This window comes from Mastacembelus armatus, chromosome 4, assembly GCF_900324485.2.
Source record: "Mastacembelus armatus chromosome 4, fMasArm1.2, whole genome shotgun sequence".
In the NCBI taxonomy this organism is placed as follows: domain Eukaryota; kingdom Metazoa; phylum Chordata; class Actinopteri; order Synbranchiformes; family Mastacembelidae; genus Mastacembelus; species Mastacembelus armatus.
This window is the reverse complement of record NC_046636.1, coordinates 19,217,933-19,238,749: the sequence shown is the minus strand read 5'-3', so window position 1 is coordinate 19,238,749 and position 20,817 is coordinate 19,217,933. Positions and strand designations below refer to the sequence as shown.

The following is a 20,817-nucleotide window of genomic DNA, read 5'->3' as shown; positions in this document are numbered from 1 at the left end:
TGTGGTGGGTTATGACAAAAAATAAACTCTGACAGGTAAAACCACCACAACAGCCATATATTAGTTAGTAAAGTATGAGTGTTTACAAACTGGGTTCTCACAGGCCTGTACAGGCCAGTTTTTAAAGTCAAGTTGACAAAAGCTGTCAGGATATATACTGCATCTGTTTTTCCCCTAACACATGCAGGTACACATGTAGACTACATTTTATTGTAAAAAAGTATTTGAGTCCTTGTATACCATGTTTATATGTCCATTTATGTAACTGTTCTCATCTCTAGTTGGACCAACTTCTGATGTTCACATATTGGATAAAAACACACACTAATAGACTTTTCCTAATGATCTTTGCATTAGGTTTGGATGGAAGTCGTACGAAAATAATATGCACTGCGAGTCAGCAGAAGCAAAAAGCATGCAGGGTCACAGTAACCTGAGGCCCTGGACATTACCTGAGAGTGTTCCATCAATAGGAAACCTACTCTGACACTTGTAGATCCCATATCTGTGCAAACTTTGGGTCAACTCTGTGTAACAATGTCTGTATTTAACGAGATGGTTATAATCTATTTGACTACTCAAAGAGGCACTTTAACATATTTTACGAGCACATAATGTCATGTTATTATGAGAACAGCAGTATCCAGGAACACTGACTTACCACAACACTAAGCATACTAGAAATCATCAAGTCATATTTCAGTTATTGTCTCTAACCTGTATCATTTCGGAACCACAGCATTCACTTCCTGTCACTGTATATCCGCTGTTTCCCCTGTGTGGTGCAGTAATTTTCACTTTGTCTGCAGTACACCCATTTTTCTCCCACTAACCAGAAGTCACTAAACCAAAGGACGTAAACACTTGCAACCATCATTTCTGTCTTTGTTACAGTGCACACTTCCCTCCAAAACACCAATTTTGTTCACTTTCCAAATTCAGAAAAATATCATATTCCACAACTGTATCATTCCATATGTAAATTCTCATGGACCGTAAAAAAACTAAATTATATTTTCACATATGCCCTAAAAGTAGTAATTCTTTTTCTTTTTTTTCTCCATATAAACGTCACTACATGACATGCACCAACATACTTTAACAGGTTAATGTATGCTAATATGTAAACCTTAAACCGTAAATCAATAGTCCTGGTTAATAATTTCTTATCCTAACCATTTCAGTCTGAAATATGAATACTTTAATAAATATACAGTATAAAAGACATCACATGTAGACATGGTAACAGCACAGCACAGATTTTTTTTTTTTTTTAACTTCACTTTAGTGTACTGCTGTAGCCACTTTTCCAGCCTGTCTGTAGCCTTAAGAGACAACACCCTTTCAGGTATTACATTATTGCTCGAATATCTCACTAGAGACATGATCTGCATGGTGTTAAAAGCCCCTCTGAGCCTTTGTTCACCAAACACAATTGGTTAGGGTTTTTTTTATCCATCTGTCCTACATTTATTGTGTGTCAAACAATTTAGTGAACTGCCCAAGGCTGTGACTTTTTGAAGTAGCTCTTTATATCATTTAATATCAACTAATGATATAGGTCAAAACTCATTTTGTCATTATTGCAAAACATTTTGAAAAATGCTGCATATGGGCCCTGTAGAAATCTATATTGCTATTGTGCTATTGTTCCATTTCAATAGTCTAAAACAAACTGTCTTCTTGTGACCAATAGAAGACTCTTTACAGGAGCTCTCTAAAACATTTTAATCTTTAAGCAAAATAAATTTTATTTTATAAGCAGAGTGTCGGTTTCTTTGTCTAAAATCTTAAGAGTGATATTGTTATTTATTTTTTAAATTCCACAAAGTCTGGGCTTGTGGGAGAAGATTAATGCAGAATGTTTAATACTGCAACAATACAGCCAAAGACAGACAAAACACATGATACACTAACATTTAGTCCACTGGTACGAGCCACAACCCAAAAACCATGTACCCCATATCTCCCATGATGTAGCTTGATACTGTCATTCATTTGGCTGACTTCACTTCCTGTTAAAACATTTTAAGGCCAAAGCTGAAATAACCCCAATGATGCCACTATGACAACATTAGGCTCATTTTCACAACCTTAAGAAAACTGGTCCAAATTCACAGACATTATGAGTAAAGCATCAGCAGCTGACAAGAGAAAGATGGCTGTTGAGGAGATTAGGAGACAGAAAGAGGCTGGTAGATGTGGAAAGGCATAATCAACAGCTGAAGTGTCAATAGCAGCAGCCATTGAAAGTAAACGCCTAGAAGTAAACTCTATGGATGAGAAAAACAATCAATTACGGATTTTGTTTGTTCAGGAGGGTTAAAAAGGCAGGAAGGAAGCCACTTCAAACAGGCATAAGTTAGGGCACCAAAAGGCAGGGAGAGACTGGCAACTGAGGGTAGATTTAGGAAGTTAGCTCATAGTGCCTCAGTATCAATCTGAGACCAGATCTTGTGCTGTGGTCAGAAACACAGAGGATTGTGTATTTTGTGGGAACTTACAGTTCCTTGTGAAGACACTGTAGAAATGGCATTCGAGAAGAAAAAGCTCAGATATACAGACTTAGCTATGGAGTACAGTAAAAATTCCTAAAGTGATAATAATTCTCTCTGAAAAGTGAAAGTGTAAAATGTCAATACTCAAATGAACTGAATTATTTCCCAACATTACAGTATGTGTCAGCGTGTATGTGTATGCAGAGGCTGTGTTGGTAACATACTTGTGTGGTCCGTGGCTTGTAGGGCGAGCTGCTCTCCAGGTCTGCCAGGATACTGGTGAGAGAGTCAATCTCAGCATCCAGACTGGAGCGTCTCTCCTCCAGAGTCTTCTCTGGTCCTTTCATCTGTGAGCAGAAACACAGTAGATATACACTGATCCTCTATAGTCAACATTAATTAGCTTGTAACAATGGCACTTGTCAGTGTGTTGGGCATTTTAAACAGATGAACGTTCCGTCCTTAAAGCTGATGTGTTGGAAGCAGGAAAACAGGCAAATGTAAGGATCTGAGTGAGTCTGACAAATGCCAAACTGTGACGGCTGGATGGCCAAACTGCAGGTCTTATTGGGTGGTCCTGGTCTGTAGTGTTTAGGACCAACCAAAACTTGTCTAAGGAAGGACAAGCAGCGACCCAGTGAAGGACCTTAGGCCCACTGATCATGATGTTGACCTATTGTAGATGAAACTTAAATTTCATTTATCATTTTCAAATGATTCAATTTTGTTTGAATCTCTGTAAAAATGGTTGAAAATAACAAACACTCCACATTGGTCTGTTTGTGTGTGTGTGTGTGCGCATGTGTGTGTAATAATGAACTTAAGAGTCTGTAACAACAGTTTAACTTTAACTAGCTGCACTCAAGGTAAGGGCATCAATGATGAGTACTTCTGACATTCTCTGCTGGTTTTTCTGGTTATAGTTCTTACATTTTGGATTCCAATTTCTAGGTTTATGATTCACCTTGACCTGTTTTCAAAGCCACACATCAATAGCAGAGACTTCTCTGAGAAAAATGCAGTGAGAATTAGGTAGTGATGTATTGACACCTTTTATAACATGGTGCACTATTCACCTCCTGCTTTCTGCTGCACTTGGATTTACAGTATCTCATTCGTCATGTATTATTCATCACAATCTCATTCAGCAGTATTTCAAACAAAAAGGTCAGTAATTTAAAATTAAACTCGGCTATTTGGTATTTAGTGTTTCAAACCTGTGCTCTATAAAAGATGACAAGAATTGTTCTTATTTTTATTTAACTAGCTGATTATCAGAGGAAGCTTGAAAGCATCAGTACCAGGATCACTCCAGCAGTCTGAGACCTCACTGATTTATTTATCTGTTTTTTTTTTTTTTTAATCTCAGAGAAAGAACCACTTTGACATATAAAAAGACACAAAATCTTTAGCAAAAGAAAAACAAAACTGTTGCACAGAAATACGGAAGTTAGTTAAAATGATCTGACCATCACTGACACCCAGTTTTCTGTAAAATTCCCGGGAATTTCTCTGCAGACTGACAGATATATTTTTAGTCTTCTGAGCTATGCTGCAATTGCAAGAAGACTTCTTGCAACTGCCTGCGGGGGCTTTTTGAGTTGCCTGGATCAGTGACTGCTTCTTATTCTAATGTTATGTGTTTGGATTACCTGTCACAATCTATTACAGGCAGGGCTTGCCTGCATTTGGAGCCGAGCTGCTGCTTAAAAACATCTAAGGCAATCGTGAGCGGGAGTAAACAAAGCAAAACACTAATGGCTCGCCTCAAATCAACAAAAGAAAAATCAGGAAAACTTGTTTAACAGTGATAATAGGGAGGATGAAAGGAAATGTTGTCTCTTGTGGTGCGGCCTTCATAATGTGGACAACAGCCATGATGAGAGCTGGTACAGTAGTAGTCAGCAGTGAAGAATGTTTATTTGTAGGCTGACATCACTTCGATGTCCGCACCACAGACGTCGACTGGATAAAGAGGGGGGCTTAGACCTTCCAAAATCTACTACCATCTCTTTGGTTTTAGAGGTGTTCAGTAGGAGGCTCCAGTCACTGAAGGGTTTTATCAAGCCCCTTTTTTAAAGCTATTTCTGCCTTCTTCTGAGGAAATAACATTTAATCACTGATTTATTCATTCAGTACATATAATTTCGCTACTGAGGCACAGAGAACAAGATATAAAGCCATTCTGATTGATAGTTATCCCCTTTTCTGAACGACAGCCACAGTTAAAGACTTCTGCTCTGGCTACAGGACACATAATTAAGATACCAGTGGTATTAAGGAATTAAGTTGCATGGCCAGGGTGACTCTACAGCCAATATGATAGAAAGAGAAAAGTTAAGAGATAAAAACAGTAAAGCACTTTTAAAACTAATTACTTAGTTAATGTCTTATGTAATGCCAGGCTTTTTTATCTCATTCACTTCTATACTTTTAAGAAGAATGAGGACAGAATTGGCAGTTGTAAAAAATGGGGAAAAAAAATATTCACTTAATCACATTATTTTCATAGTCCAATGGGTTTCTGTATTGTTTATTTAACCTATGTGTGTGAATAGGTTCACATTTTTTCCAAATCTGTTGGCAACTGGGAACAAAACTCATGCTAATCTGAGACTTTGGCAGCCTAAGTTAAACAAATCAAGCAGGTGCAAAATCTTCCAACATTTTAGGATAAAAGTCCTTTGTGTTGCTCACAAGCTTGTCTTAGCACAAGTGAATCTGACATTAAAAAGACTGTCACTTCGAAAATTATCCACTTGATTTCAGACTGCTGAGACCTCAAAACGCAGATCAGATAAACTTTTTAATTTCTTTGTTTTACACAAACCAATCATTGTGGATTTGGTGATTTATCTCTTACATTTGGAAATTATCCTTTTATATCTGGCATCAATATTAAGAGTGAACTGAACTGGTTGGGTTTTTGTGAAGTGTCCTGAGATGACTGTATTGTGATTTGGCACTATACAAATAAATTGAATTAAATTGAGCAAGCAAGTAAAACTATTTCTGAAGTTCAGTTTGATGCCTCACAGACTTGTAAAACTGATAAACTGGCCTTTAAGAAGTAAAAAATTACGTTCACTAACCCTAAACCAACATTTTCGTGGAGATATGTTGTTTTTTTATGTTTTTTTAATGATCCCACATAATTATGTACATGTGTAAAACAAAGTATAAAGAGCACTGGTAAGACATCAGTATTAGCCAGCACTCTGAGTTTAGGCAATGGAAGTAGTATTATGAAATCAAGACTGGCAAGTCGCTAGTAAAAATCTTGCCATTGTATTTAACTCAAAATGATCTGTGACTTCTTGAAATGATCCATGGAAGAAATGTTCTATGTGGAAGTTTGGAGAGACGTTGAAAGCTCTGGAAATTTTTCATAGATATCTCCAACAAGTAAATTTTGTTGATGGTTTCTAACTGCTTGCCTGACTTTTATTTATTTTATTTTTTTCTTTGCTCAGCCAATTCCAAATATGTGAAGAGAGAGCAACTCTGTTGCCAGGCTTTGCTTATCATTTCTTTGGTTAAACAAAACCATGACATTTCAAACTGTGACTGTCATTGGTCTGCACCTTCTAAAACAACTGTATGACTATGGGAGTGCCTGCAGTTTACATTAAGGACATAAAACTACATGCACTGAGATATGCTGCTCTGGGTGAAGCCTTATACTGGGTATGTACACAATACGTGTGGGAAGAGCAGTTCATTTACATGGATTGCATAACTTATGTAAATTACAATAAGATTCTGTCCCCAACTTAAAAAAGGAAGCATTAATTTAGGAAAGAAAACTGGTCGGATCAAATGAGTGGCTTCAGTAGGGAGGAGTTTTTTTCCTGCTTACATTAAACAAAGGAATGTGACATTCACAGCAGAGGTCAAGCACGAGTGTCAGTCAGATCCCAAGAAGGGCCAAATGCCTGTGGGTATTATGACCAGAAAAGCAAAGAAAAATAACTGGGCTCCACCAATAGGTGTCAGCCTTCTATCCTTCCTGCATTACAGCGCTTAGAAATCAAGAAAGTATGTTTGTGTGTGTGGGTCCTTGAGTTAGGGTGCCTGGCTCCAGGCAGCATCTGGAGCTGGATGTCTCTGCAGTTGGCTGCAACTCAAAAGGACAAACAGTTTTGCTGGACTTGGTACATGAACTCAGTGTAGAGCTCGGGGCTGTCTTTGCTTTCTGTGCTGACTCTTAGAGAGTAACTGACACCCAAGAAAATTGAATATATCACCAGCCTATCTCACCTGATAATCATACGAGTTCATCGGCGGCGAAGGGAAGGAACCAGGGGATGATGGGAAACAGGTTGACTCTTCAGCAGGTGGTGGCGGTGGAGGGTAGTCCGCTTAGATGGAGACACACACACACACACACACATACACACACACACCAAGAAAAACAAAAGGAAAAAAAAAAACATTATTAAATACTTCCCCTTTTTTCTGCAGTCAAACTGTCACAAATCTGGAAGAAAACAACAGTGAATTTATAAACAAAAGTTCAAGAACAAAACTTCTTAGCTGATAAGAAAATACATACACACATGCAAAACAATGTTTTGTTTTTTTTAAATTGTGGAATTAAACAGCTTAAACAGGTAGTTGTATCAAACATACAACGTACACACGGACACAGTAAACAGTTTTACTACAAGTTTACTGAAAGTACACTAAATAGTAAGTTACATGTCCCAGCTTAACAAAAATCTTCCATTATAAAACTCCCACATGAAGCAGAACATTAGTCTATATAATGTACACTTTAAAATGCAACTTTAATGATGTATGTAAGTAAATAAGTAGTATTTATGTAGTACGCTAACGGCTGAATGACTGTACACCTAATTCACTAAAGTGCTTTCTAGGAAGTCTGCAGCATTCTAACTATGAACATACAGTGAGTAGATTAAATATGCACCACATTATTACACAATCTCTAGGATTAATTGCTGTTTTGAATTATATGGATAGTTTTGGTTGGGTTTTATGGCTGCAAAAAATTATGTTCAGGGCAATGGGACTGTACTTCTATTTATGGTGACTTGAAGATCTTGTACACTATATTTTGCAGCTTTTCAGGATCAGAAGGATTATTATTACAGCATTTAAGTAACATTCTAAATTCAATTAAAATGGAAATGGTGCATAAAAAGAAATTCATAACAGAACCATTCACAACAACTTGTCTTTCCAATTAAGTACAACCTGTGAAATAAAGTCATTCATTTCAAGACGTCATACAGTTGATACAAAAGAGAGAAAGACAGTGAAAGAAATAGAAACAAAAGCCTTGTCATCTAGCGTCAGTGGATTGACACAGATAATTGCAGCAATTTGGTTAACTGAGAAGTACTAATCTGGAGTAAGCTTTTTTTTTTTTTTTTTTCTTTCCCTGGGATTGGAAATGTAAATGTTGTATTACAAACGGGTCAGACTAGGTGTTTGTTCTGCCAGTGGAGGAGAAACAAGCCAAATGTGTATTTCTAAAGTCCATGCTAATCCAAGGATTGCATCCAACCACATGTTTGAGACAGGATAAGGAGATACGTGCCAAATTAAAACTGATTTGGCTTCTTTCGGCAAAGGACTTAAGACTGAATCATTTGACCATGTACTTCTAAGTACCAAACCAGACATGAGCTTTGCAAATTAAAGGCTTTTATGAGACGTAATGGGAATTTGTTCCAATGCTACGACTTTGATGAGTCCTGTTCAGAAATTCCATTTGCTTTCCATGGCTTTTATCTGTTTTCATTAGAATCTAATTGATGTCATCAATGTAGTTTATCCAATGCAGCTGACCAAATTAATTAAGTGTGGTTTTCAGTTGCCTCGACAAAACAGCCGGAAGAAAAAAAAGTGAAGACAGAGATAATGCAGTGTGGTTAAAATTGGACACATGTCTGCATCTTGAGCATTACAACATCGCAGAAAATGTGAGGATTGCATTAAACATTCCCTCTGGGTGCTTGAGGGGCTCCATGTGAATTGTTTATATAATAACCTTGTGACCTCCGCTAAAACTCCAGAGTGCAAAAGCTCCTCTAAACCTCTGGGAGAGAAAATAAAATATGCTGCTTGACAACAAGGCTCTGCCCCGGTTCTCCCTCCCCTTCTGCTCCCGTACAGATCCTTTTTTTTTTGCCAGAAAATAATTCACTTGTAACTTGTGGCTTACAGAAAATTAAAACATTAAGTTACATGTACATTTCTCTCGAACATCAAAGATGTTTTGGATTTATCATTTCAGGAAACACAAGCGTTGTAAATGTTTCAGAGATGCATGTTTTGTTGAAAATGTCTTAGAGTTCTCTGGCCCAGTGGAAAGCAAAGAGTTGGAGCTGGAACAAGGGTCACTAAGCATCTTTGCTGAAAGGATCTTGCTGGTTATCCCCCCCCCCCCGACCTTATTGTCATAGTATGTGTCATAACGCCAATGATTTAGGAGTGAAATGTGTTAATGTGATACTGTAAACCACCATTGCTGGTAGTTTGTATATCTGTAGTCCTAAGCAAAACTGTTTTCTCTGATAAACGCCTTCAACCTTGAAGTTGTTTGCTGCTGATTCAGGGACATCCAATGTTACAGCTCACAGTATTCCATCATTTCAAACTTCCTCTATAAAAAGGGAACACCTTTCATTATAAATGACATTACTAGTGATCAGAAGATCTTTTAAGGGCCTTTTAAATAGAGATTCAAAGATTCAAAAAGTTAAATGTGGTTATATTGGCTTTATCAAGCAAAATGCTATAAGGTGAGAGCTGCAGCACTGCTGGAGCTCAAATTACCAAAGGCAAAAAGTAGATATAGTACTTTCAGAGCTGTAACTCACAGTGACATTTGGGATATTTTCACTCTTATAGGTTCTATAGTCATTTTGGCAGCTTTCATTCTTCTCTTACATATATTATTGGTTATGTAACTTCAAATTGATGTTGCACTCTTCCACCTGTATATACTAATACATAAGCACCGCCAAGAATTGTTTACAAAGTTCAGGTCCTTTCCTTATTCTTTTTTAAATGTACTTATTTAGCACCTACAGTATATCATTGTAGTACATCTCCGTTCATCTTGGTATTGTAAACCAGGATTTCTGTATCCGCTTTGCTGTGTCCAACGTAAAGCTGAAAATAATGAATGTACATTTGATTTGCACATTTGCTGTCAAGTGACCCCAGTTGACTGCAGAAACTATTCAAGGAACCTTTTCAGGAACCTGGTAATTTCACCTGGATTTCCATGACTGTAGGCACCCAGTTCCAGTTTTGGTTCCTGTGAACAGTCCCTACCCCCCTACAGAAACCCATAGTAGTCTTTGATGGATATTATTAGGGCAGAGATTTTGTGTTGAGTATTGTGACTGGCCAAACACAAACCTCCAGAGTGACGCAATAACATATTTACTACATTTATTAAGACTGTAAGCAAGCACTACTGTAGCTACTATCAATATTTGGACTGGTGATGGTAATTCCCTTTGTTATCCTTATTTAAATAACAGTATCTGTACATATTTGACTTAAAGACTGGCCTTAAAAAAGTGAGTGTGAGAGCAAACAGGCATGAAAACAGAAAGGTGTTATTTTCAGTTTAAAAATAACCAGAATTTTCCAGAGCATGGTGGCAGTTTTAAATATTACCAAATGTGTCAGACGAAAAAATAAATAAATAAATAAACTTGAGATAATAAAGAAATTGCATTAAAAATATTTATAATACAAACACAAGTACTCAATGAAATGTCACCCGTGATTCCTCTCTATTTTACCGCTTTACCTCTTTTTACCAGGTTTTTCTAAACTTCTTTTCTCTAAACTACAATGACAGTGACAACACATATGTTTAATGTTAACATTGTTAAGATCCATAGGAATTAAAAATTAATGATTAATGTAATTCAAGGGATGGGTTGATATATGCCATTTCCCAGTCCCTCCCTGTGTTCCTGCTGTTAAACTCAGCCACCTGTGCTTATTGAAAAATACGAACAGCCACCACCACTGGAAATCGAATCCCGGGTCTCTGCCGTTCTGAATGGAAACTGCAGCCCATGTGCGTCACCTATATGATTCCAATATTTCTGCTATTTCTAATAACTCAAAATCAACACAAGTCTGAGCTGTCTGTTCCGTGCAGCACCTATGCCGTCAAGCTTTAAAGCAGCGTGAATGAGGCAGAGTGAGAAGAGCTTCCGTGCTGTGAATGAAGCTGGCTCCATTTGTGACAATCGGGAGTTGAAAGCTCCAAGTGAGCACTAATGAGAGAAGCAGCAGGAACACCTACTTAATACGACAACTTCCCCTCTCTTTATTGAGCAATTAATTTTAAGTAGCTGCTTTGTGAACAAGGAATCCTAATCAGTGATTAAAGTTATTTGAGAGGCCATAAGAGGTATAATTGGTTATCGGGAACTGGAGTATTGTTAAGGCGATGATAAAAGGGTGGAGATGGATCCAGCTGTGGCACCGGGACTAATATTAAACTTTGTTTTTCAAGTAAGTGACACATTTACAAACACATCGAGTACTGTATATGACTAATTGTTGGCAACTGTGAAACTTGTACACTTCAATCCATATGTGTAATTGCTGTAAAACAATATGGTTTTTTTTTACAAAGCGATACATAAATGAGAAATAGGTAAAAACAAACTTTGATGGTTGCAGGTGACCCTTGTTCTGCTCTGTGATAAGGATCTGATGTTCCATGGGGGAAGAAGATTGAAAGCTAAAGATTTAGCATATGTTTACAGATTTACATATGTACGATATTATCAGAATTACATGTGTGTAAACAGCTGCCATCTGTCCTTTAAGGACAATGCCTGGTACTGAAAATTACCACCTTTCCATGAAGCAGCCAACATTTCAGTGAAAGAAACTATTTGCAACAGAAACTGCAGAATCCCCATATGCAGGGGCAGTTGGTCCTATCCCAACACGCACAACACACCACATTTGTTTGTGTTTGGGTGCACGGAACATAAATTATCTCCCACAATCTAAACTTGATTTATTGTCGAAAGCTTGTGTTGCTGTTGTGTGTTAGTGCCAAAAAAAAAAAAAAAAAAAGAAAAAAAGAGCAGGTGGAGTCTACACATTTCATAGGACAACTTTTTTTTTTTTTTGTACAGTACCTGACCCCTAAAACCTGAACCTGTTCGTCTTGTTGTATTTGTGCAAATCATAAGTAATCCGTATTTAAAATAAATTACAATCGGACAAACAAAGTAGCTCTGTTTTATTAAAGAGAAAAATATATGAAAACAGACAAAAAGTTTAAAGTCCTATCACTTTACGTTTTATCTCCACATACCCGTTCCAATGTGCTGTGGCAGTGGTTGTGAGCACATTGTTTTGCCATAATTATGGACCACTTTATTCCATCTTCTGCTGGAGAAGAGCAGCTGAGCCCTGCTCTTAATTAGCATGATATGTATAGAAGTGTGATTTATGACTTCATTTGGTTTAGAGATGCAAGAGAGGGATTTGAGGTCTATGGAGATGTACTTGTTTTAAGTGTAAAGCAGCAGACCAGGATTGGCTTCTGCTATTCCTAAGGAGAATTCCCATTGGAGAAGAAATTCAGCTCAGGAACAATAGAGGGATTATGTTTTTCTATAAAAGCACAGAAACAAATGCTGTGGAAAAAGGTGAGCAGGCCTTTTTTTTTTTTTTTGCATTTGAAAAATAAATGGGCTGAAAAATTTGTGTCTTGAAATGTGACATTAGTGAGGTTTTCTGGTGAGTGAAAATGTGATTCATCAGAGGTGGAGAGGGAGCTCTGGTGTCATTTCTTATAAACAGAGCGAGTAAATGAAGGCAGTCAAATGTCACAGCAGACAGACACTGCTGTGTAAACTCAGCCAGTTTCACAACATGAAACCTTTCAAAGCAGCCTCTGCCACGCTCAGAGTCTCCTGCAAACTTAGCCAGTTCTTCTGAACTACAAGTGTCAGAGGCTGTGTCTAACTTATGGCTTCATTAAAATGACACACTTGTGAGGGGATTCCCAAGCTACTGTAACAAGTCCGGTTTCAGGGTAAATATCATCATGACATTTACATATAATAGATACTTAATGTAATTTATTAGGTGTCCCAATCTTTTTGATGGGGAACCCTTTTATTGGGCTTGTTAAGTGCAACAACTCGAATGTTATCGAATAGCTTAATCAAAGAAATGTCGATGGGATAACATAATTTGGTATTTTTTTGGTTTGTGTACACAGTATGTTAAAACTGGAAAGGGAGGTACACATGTATCTGCCAATACAAGCTTATACCAGATATATAGCATATTGGTAACAGGAAATATAAGAACACAAAATGTTATATATTAGAGCTAAAATCACTCTCACTATACAGAAGCTTTTCCTACAGTGAGCACTCAAAGTTATTTTGTACATATTATTTTGAAAAACAAATTTAAAGAGGCCCGTAAAATCATACTTAAATTTGACCTATCCTCACTTTTTAGATTTAAGGAAATAGTATATTTAAGGAATAGTAATACAGCAGCTACTGAGCATAGTTTTCAATTATTTTTGGATGTATTTGAGAGGATAAAATCTAAGCTTCAAGTGTTCTTGCTAGGTGTTTCCCAACACAGGAACTGACTGAGTTCTCTGAGCTGTGCTGTCACTTGTGCATTACTGTCCTACTGTCTAGACGAGACCTTTTTTCCCTTTTTCATCAAGACCACATAGTGGTGGTTATGTGCAAATAAACACAGCTACGGTATTTGGGAAGATCTGTTACAGTTTGTTTTCTACTCAGACAGTGGATGCTCGCAAACTACAATAAGTAGCTTCAACTCAGAAAGTCAAAGGTAGTTAGGACTAAGCAATGACTAATACTGCTGGGGCACCAGATGGATGCTAAGCAGTATTTCAAACCCTTTTTTTGGCCTATCTACAGATATATGACTCCAGATGACAGCATCAGTCTGAACCAAATATTTGTGATCTCAGGACAACATTAACATAGAGGACAATACTAAAACCCATTGTTATTGGATTTAAGAACTCAAATATCAATGTCAAGCTATATAGCTTATGAATACCTATAATTTATTAGAACATATGTATGACCAGGTTTTTGAACATAATCAAGCAATATCTCTTTGTGACAAAAGAGACCATGAAGTCAAACAGAAGACTAATAAGCCCCATATGTAAATTCGGTTCCTTTAAAATTTACTCAGCATTTAAACTTCCTTTAAATATGGAGCCACCACTCTGAAAAGACAGGATGTGAAGAAAATTATTTTCATAACTCTATGACCCTCTTTATGATGGTGGTGAGATTTAGAGAAGTGAAATGTCCCATTCAGGCAACACAAAATATCAGAAGCACAACCAGCAGCTAACAAACGGCTACACTGTATGTGCAAACAAATATTAACCAATTCATATAACACACTTTACACATACTACAGACAAAATACAACAAGTAGGTAGGGTATGCGTTCCGCTTAGATAAGAAGTGGTCTTATGCTCAGAGCAAACGCCTGTGGTTTCCATGGGGACACTTACACACTCATTGGTGGATTTCCTGTAAATTCTCCTGGTGACACCCATGAGGGACTCTGACATAACAACCGGTAGTCAGTTTGCCTCTGGCCAGTCAAGCAGGGAGGAATAAAAACAGCTTATGCACATGTTCAACATTTTTAAACTGCTCTGAGCAAACAATTAGCAGGTTTCTGGTAACTTAGTCTGAAAGTTTTTTTTGTAATGAAAACAGCACTTCTCAGATGTTTAACTTTAACTATGCTTAACGCCCAACAAAACTTACTGAGTTTGACAATCGTGCGCCAGAAGTCATGAGAAAAAGGAAAGTTACTGTCACTGTTTGGAGGCTTGTGCAAGATAAAGTACAGATTTTAATCACTTCATATCATAATACTGCTAACAATGACCCATTACAGTGTGATTCATTTGCATGAGGTGCCTTACAGTCCTCGGTCACACCATATGAATCTATATACTCACTTCATAGCAGACAAAACCTCCCACTTAATTGAATAAAATCATTCTCAGACATTTGAAACTGCTGCTTGAAATACTGCTACAGCAAAAACACAAGGAGTGAATCAAACAACAATTCCACTGGAAAAATTATGCAGTTTTTGAAAATAATGACTAGAACTAGAACGACAAAATCAAAAAGCCATAGTGACATGAAAACCAAGCAGATCAGAGTCGCCAGAAACTGAATATTCAGTGGGTTTCTGGAAAATGACCTTTGCACCCCACATCACGTTTTAACACTGTTCTCATGCATAGTTTACATCAAAACAGAGAAGTGCCAGAGAGCTCTGAGCAGGCTCAAGCTAGGCATCAACACATCAGCATGTGCTGATCTATGCAGACAGCTGCACACGGATCCAGCGCAGAGACGTGTTCAAAACATTTTAACCAGGATGTCAAGGAAGAAAGATGGTCATTATCATACAGCAGGGATGTGAAGTCTGTCTTATAAAACTAAAAGATTTGGTGCTCTGGATTTCAAAGAAGACCAACTTGTGCCACAATGGGTGTCATACACCTACCAATAGCATAAAAGCTTCATAATTGTTTTCAAAGTGTGACAGCAAACAGTAAATGGCACACTACTGTCAGCACTGTTTTAACAAAACTGAGCATAACATGCTCTAGAAAGGTAGTTTTTATTGCAGAGACATTGCACTGGGTTGCATTATGGTATACACTTATTAATGATATTTTCTTCTCCTCTGCTACAGTATTTTGTGAAGTTGGTCCTGATGTCAACCACACAACCTTTACATCCATGTAATTGTCTTTTTAAAATTCCAGACAAAATCTTCATAGTTAAGTTGAACCTTCCTAAAAAAAAAGAAAAAAAACTGAAGTACCAGCAGGCCTACATGACAAAATGATGTTTTATAAAGCAATCACGCCTGACATTTCTACAGCACATGTGACACATGAGATCAACTTAAATCTTAAGATCTGATCTTCTGTAAGGGATTTTGAGAGGAGGGTCACAGTCTGAGACCTATATGTCTTTCATTTCTTCCTCCTCAGGCTTTAATCAGGACAAGTTCTCCATATAAAAAAAAAACTGAGGGCAGATCTCACTAACTGTGCACACAGGTTTTAAAGATAACAACCCCCCCGCTTCAACAGCATTCTTTATCCACACAATAAGCATGGCCTCAGACTGCTCATTCCAGCCTTGATACTGGCCTCTGCTAGACAAAAGGGGCACAGTAAGGCGCTGTGCCAAATTGACTTGTCCCTAATTTTTATGCTAATCCTCAATTTTACAGCAGACAGACCCCACATTTTATATGAAAGATATTAAATACATAAATGGAGAGAAACCCAGATAATCTGTTCATAAAGACGACTTATCGTTTGACAAGTGGAGATGTCTGGTGATGGCTTTACATGTGTGCATGTTTAAAGTACTGACAGCAAGCTGCCATCACTTGTCATTATCAGATTTAATGTTTTAATGAAAAATAATGCATTTGTGGCACAAAAGCAATAATAGTTTATCACCTTAAATTTCAACTGAAATGTTCTGCAAAACTAAAGGAAATTACAATAGCAGCAAAAAGCCCATGTTAAATGACACCATGACAACAGCTGCAAGGTGTTTTTAAACGGATGGATAATAATTCATTAATGTTTCCCAATTCAATCAACATTAGAAGTGACATTAACTGAGTCTTTACAATTAAAAGAGAAAATTCTAAGCTTCACTCAGTTTATTACTGTCACATTATTGCCACAGTGAAATGTGATACAACAAATAAAGTGGGATTACCAGCTTTTTCTCAGGTCACAGAGGTCATGAAATGTTAACAACATAGCTCTGATAATACTACATTTATAAAAGTTAAAACTTCAAATTACAACAATTATATCATCCGCAAATGTACAGCATCTCCACCCCTTTTATTTTGTTCATTAATCCTCTTAATAACCGCACAATGATTAGTTATGGAAAATGAGACAGTGGTAAAGTCTGGATTATGTAGCAAAAGGACATCTTGGAATTACAAGGTTTTAATAATGACAGCTATGAACATGTAATCTTTTGATTTACAATAGGTACTATACAACATGGCCAGAGGTAAAACTTGATACTAATGGTACTAGGACTCATTCATCTATTCAGCAGTGACAATGGAATTTGAGATAATGTTTATGCACTAAATGGTGATGTAAAAATGTTTGTGCACAATGGTCAATTTATCCAACAAGGCTTAAAATGGACATTTTCATTATAGGCCAGACCAAAATATTCACACCCAAAATCATAACCACAGATTGAAAGTTAAAAATAATTTAGATTTTCATTCAATCAAAAGCTGCTTCTATGCTATTATTGTCATTTTTAATCTATTCTTTCACTGTCACCAGTAACCATAGGTATCAGCAAATGAAGGATTATAACTCAAACCACCCCCCTTTAGACAGGTATTTAAAACTCCTATTTTGAATAATAATTTTTGTCTGATATGCGTTTTTCCATCTGCTAATACAAGGTCAATCATCCAAGTGCGGTTTCAATAAACAACAAAGGCGAGAGACTTTCAAACTAAAATTAACAATGTGGGCGCCTGTAAAAAAGTGATGTTTTGTTTTTTTGTTTTTCTCAGCGGGGAACAGAGCTCAAAAAGCCGCCATCTAAGAACAAGCTTTAACAAACTAACATCTGGAGGGGCAGACAGGTCCACAACTCAAACCACAAACCCCTACAGACAGCAGTGTTTTTAGCCTGACAGAGTGCTCGCTGCTTGCCGAATTTCATAACCGTTTCCCGTGTTTTGAAAATCTACGGCTCTCCAGGGGGTTTGAGGGTAGACGTTTGCATAATGTTCATATTATAAAACATATACCAGATGGGAAGGTGGATTAAGGTGTGTTAAATTTTCTGTGTATCATACTCTAAAATTAAGTGGAATCTGAATAATAATAACAAACGACTAAAAAAATAAAAATAATAGAGCTTTAGGAATATTGCACTGAGTGTTAAAAACATTATTAACGCCAGGTTGTGTACAGTTTTCCAATGGTGCAGTAGAGTCATTTTGAGCATGTGCAAACTTTAAAACGCCTATAAGTAGCACTGTGTAGGTGTTTTCAGTTTTCAGAGTTCTTGCCAGTAACTCCAAACAGTTCTCCGGTCTTTCTCTTTCCAATTAAAATATTCTCTTATTAAAATGAAAATTTTAATTTGTTATTAGATTGCATAAATTGTCATATTATTGTTTCTTTGGGTCAAAAAGTGTATGTATGTTTTTGAACAAAAACATATAAGCATAAAACACAAAAACACATTCCGCTTCTTTACTTATTTCTTGCTAGGGGTCTTAATAGAAAGTCTTTTTAAAGAGAAAACAATGGATCTTATAATATGAGCCTCTCTCTTAACAGATATTACTCATCAAAGCTGATTATAAAGGCAGTTGTCGTACTGTGGAGTCATAACTGTCTCACATAAAACAGACAGATTTATGGTTTGCAGGACACAGCCTCCGTGTTCGTGCACTTAAACCTAAGACTGAATAACGCCAGACTGTAACCTTTTCACAGTGAAAGGAAAGATTAAATAAGTTATGCATAAAAAACTATAGTCCTAAATGTTTACTAACTGTACTTATTGCATATTAACTGGTACTAGCACCTTTTTTGAAAAACAAACCATCAGCTCCCAAGGGACTTAAAACAGCAGACAACACAAAACTTCCTGAACTCACACAAGTGCAAACTGCTGTACTTACACCATGTCTTTATTAGAAATTAGGCAACAAGACCTCTGTCACAATTAATACCTACATCTATGTACTTGAAACCGTTGAGGTCCAGGTTTAAGAGATTAACAAATAGTGTCTAACTATTACATTGACCTGACAATATGTTCTTGTTTTATTAAAGTTTAAATAAAATTTTTTACAAATCAAATAAGAAAAATAAAGCCATGATATAAGAGCCCATCAGTTAGCAGATCTCAAGGCCAATCACCTACCGGTACTTGTCAACTAGACAAAAGTTGCAGGTAACAGAAATCTATTTGGCGGCTTTACTAGCATTATGCCGAAGGTGCTGTGAGCTGCTTGCGTAATGCTTTGTGTTGGTTTCACATTGAGTATGGAAAAAAATTTTAAGGGCTATGTGAGGCAATATAAAGCCAATGCAAATATAATAATGCTTACATCAAGCAGGTCTTCACCAAAATATCTGGAATTATTAATTTGCAGGGTTAGATCCTCTGGCTAATAAATGTTCAGAGGCATAAAAAAAGAAATATTGTACTACAGAGCAGGTTTGGAGTTGTCTGTGAGTTGTGATACTGTGAGTTAAAGTTTTACACGTGATTCTGATTCTGGAAGTTGTGGTGAGGTTCAGATAAAGTATACTGCAGGCCTCAGTCCCTTATTTTACTGATGAGCTTTTTTGCTGTATTACTTAAACTAAAACCCATGATTATACTCTGATTCACTTGTTATTGCATGAAAGCAGTGGAGAGTTCATTTAAGCAGAAGTGAAACATGAATGCGGAAAAAAATGGTCAGTGCAACAGACAATATGTAAAAAACACACACTGACTTCGAGATGCAAATTACATGTTAATAAAATGAATGACGAAGAAACTGTTCAGCTGTAGATGTTTTCTGTGCAAAGGTGCTAGTTGGCTCATATTTTTACATAATATCTAAATTGGTGACACAGGTTTATTTGTAATTTACTTGATATGAGTAATTCAGTGTTTCTACCTGCAGCGTCAGGGGACGTGGGATCTCCCATCTGTTTGTAAGGGTTGAACTTGGGCTTGGGTGCAACCACAGGGGCAAATTTCTTGGGTGCCTGCTGCTGGGAGATGGAGATACTTGCACTACCCAAGGAAGGAGTAGTCTCCATCCTGGCAGTCACTTGTCCTGTCTGGTCGTTACTGTTCACTGGGTTCCACATGGTTCTGAAGAGGAAAGATGGAGGTTATCAGAACTGAAACTATGACCAGTTAAAAATGATAAAATGGCCAGGTTCAGACAGCCCCTCTTAAGCTCCCTCTGCAGCATATAGTCAGTTACACATTACTGCTACTGCTACTGCTAGCCACGGCTTATTAAAAGGCCCCAGCGTGACTCAAAATGCTTCTTGTATCCCGAATTTCTGTCAGAAACCCCGTTCTGATGGCAAAGCTGGAAGAGAAAGCTGCACTTAAATCTTTGTCTTGTGTGTGTACAATATACACTCCTGCCAATGATTTCACACTGCTTCGCTAATTTGCAGTTGGTGGTAATATGCCAAAAAACCCAGCAATGCACCAGCTGCAGCAGCAGGGAAGGAGACGACTACAGGCCAGTAAACACAGATGTAAACAATGCAGGTTTCTAACTTTTGAGAAAAAATTGGCTTTGCAAATGTTTTATAAGAAAGGAAAAGTATTCATCGTGTTTGTTGGTCCTCAAGGACAAACAAGATGAGCTTTGATGAGCAGCGCCGAATGTAAAGGTAACTTTTGTCACTTCCTGAGTGCAGCTCTGCGAATGGGGCATGCATGGAGACAGACTGATGACAGTGTGATGTGATGCAGCTCGGAGGGAAATAGCGCCACGTCTGCACGGAAGGTGAGGCATGAGCAACATGTTAGCAGCATGTTTGAGCCTCTGTTTGCGTCCATCTGTCCATGCTGTGCAGCAGCACTTGCACGCGTAAAACACAAGAAACAGGTTTGAAGTGTGAAGAGTTAAAACACCACCTGTCTTAAAGTGTGACCATTCCAAACCGGCATTAACACATTTCCCTTTAGATGCAACAGCTGGTGTTATTTTGTAAAATAAAAAAAAAAACAAGGTACTACTGTAATACACACAGCCTTCTGACATGTAGTAATATGTCCAATTTAATAAAGTATCAAAGTATTCAAGTGGAAAGGATATCACTTTGAACTTTGAGTCTTTTCTCTACTCACATACTTTGTCTAGACACGAGCAACAAATCAAAAAAAGTGATATGTGAGACAAAGAGCGGTGAAAACAAAGTATTTTAAAAGCAAAAAGACTATGGCAGAAACGTATTGAGAAATGCTGTAATACTGATGTAACCATCGATGATTTGTTAGTGTTGATACAGCTGTCAAAAATAAGAGCAAATCCATGTTGAGGAATGACAGAACATCTATAATTAATGTAGAAATATAGATGCATTACATAATTTTTTTAATATTTATTCAGTTTTAGCACAAAATACATTAGATTGAAATATAAAAACTGTTAGACAGTCGATTAGTAGTATGACTTATTTTCGACTTGTGTG

General features: G+C 37.2%; 1 protein-coding gene across 5 annotated transcripts in view; it reads right to left on the bottom strand.

Annotated features, from left to right (window-relative positions):
* The window catches only part of lpp (LIM domain containing preferred translocation partner in lipoma), a 145,990-nt gene that overhangs the window by 58,920 nt on the left and 66,253 nt on the right, over nucleotides 1-20,817 (bottom strand). For 4 of the 5 annotated variants that reach the window (XM_026304850.1, XM_026304848.2, XM_026304849.1 and 1 more), the window contains 3 exons: nucleotides 19,275-19,474; nucleotides 6,759-6,859; nucleotides 2,723-2,845 (listed from right to left, as the gene is read on the bottom strand). In XM_026304850.1, coding sequence (XP_026160635.1) covers nucleotides 2,723-2,845; nucleotides 6,759-6,859; nucleotides 19,275-19,470 — 420 coding nt within the window. In that variant the 5' untranslated portion in view covers nucleotides 19,471-19,474. The remainder of the gene's footprint in view (nucleotides 1-2,722; nucleotides 2,846-6,758; nucleotides 6,860-19,274; nucleotides 19,475-20,817) is intronic. The other variant, XM_026304853.1, reaches the window with a different exon arrangement.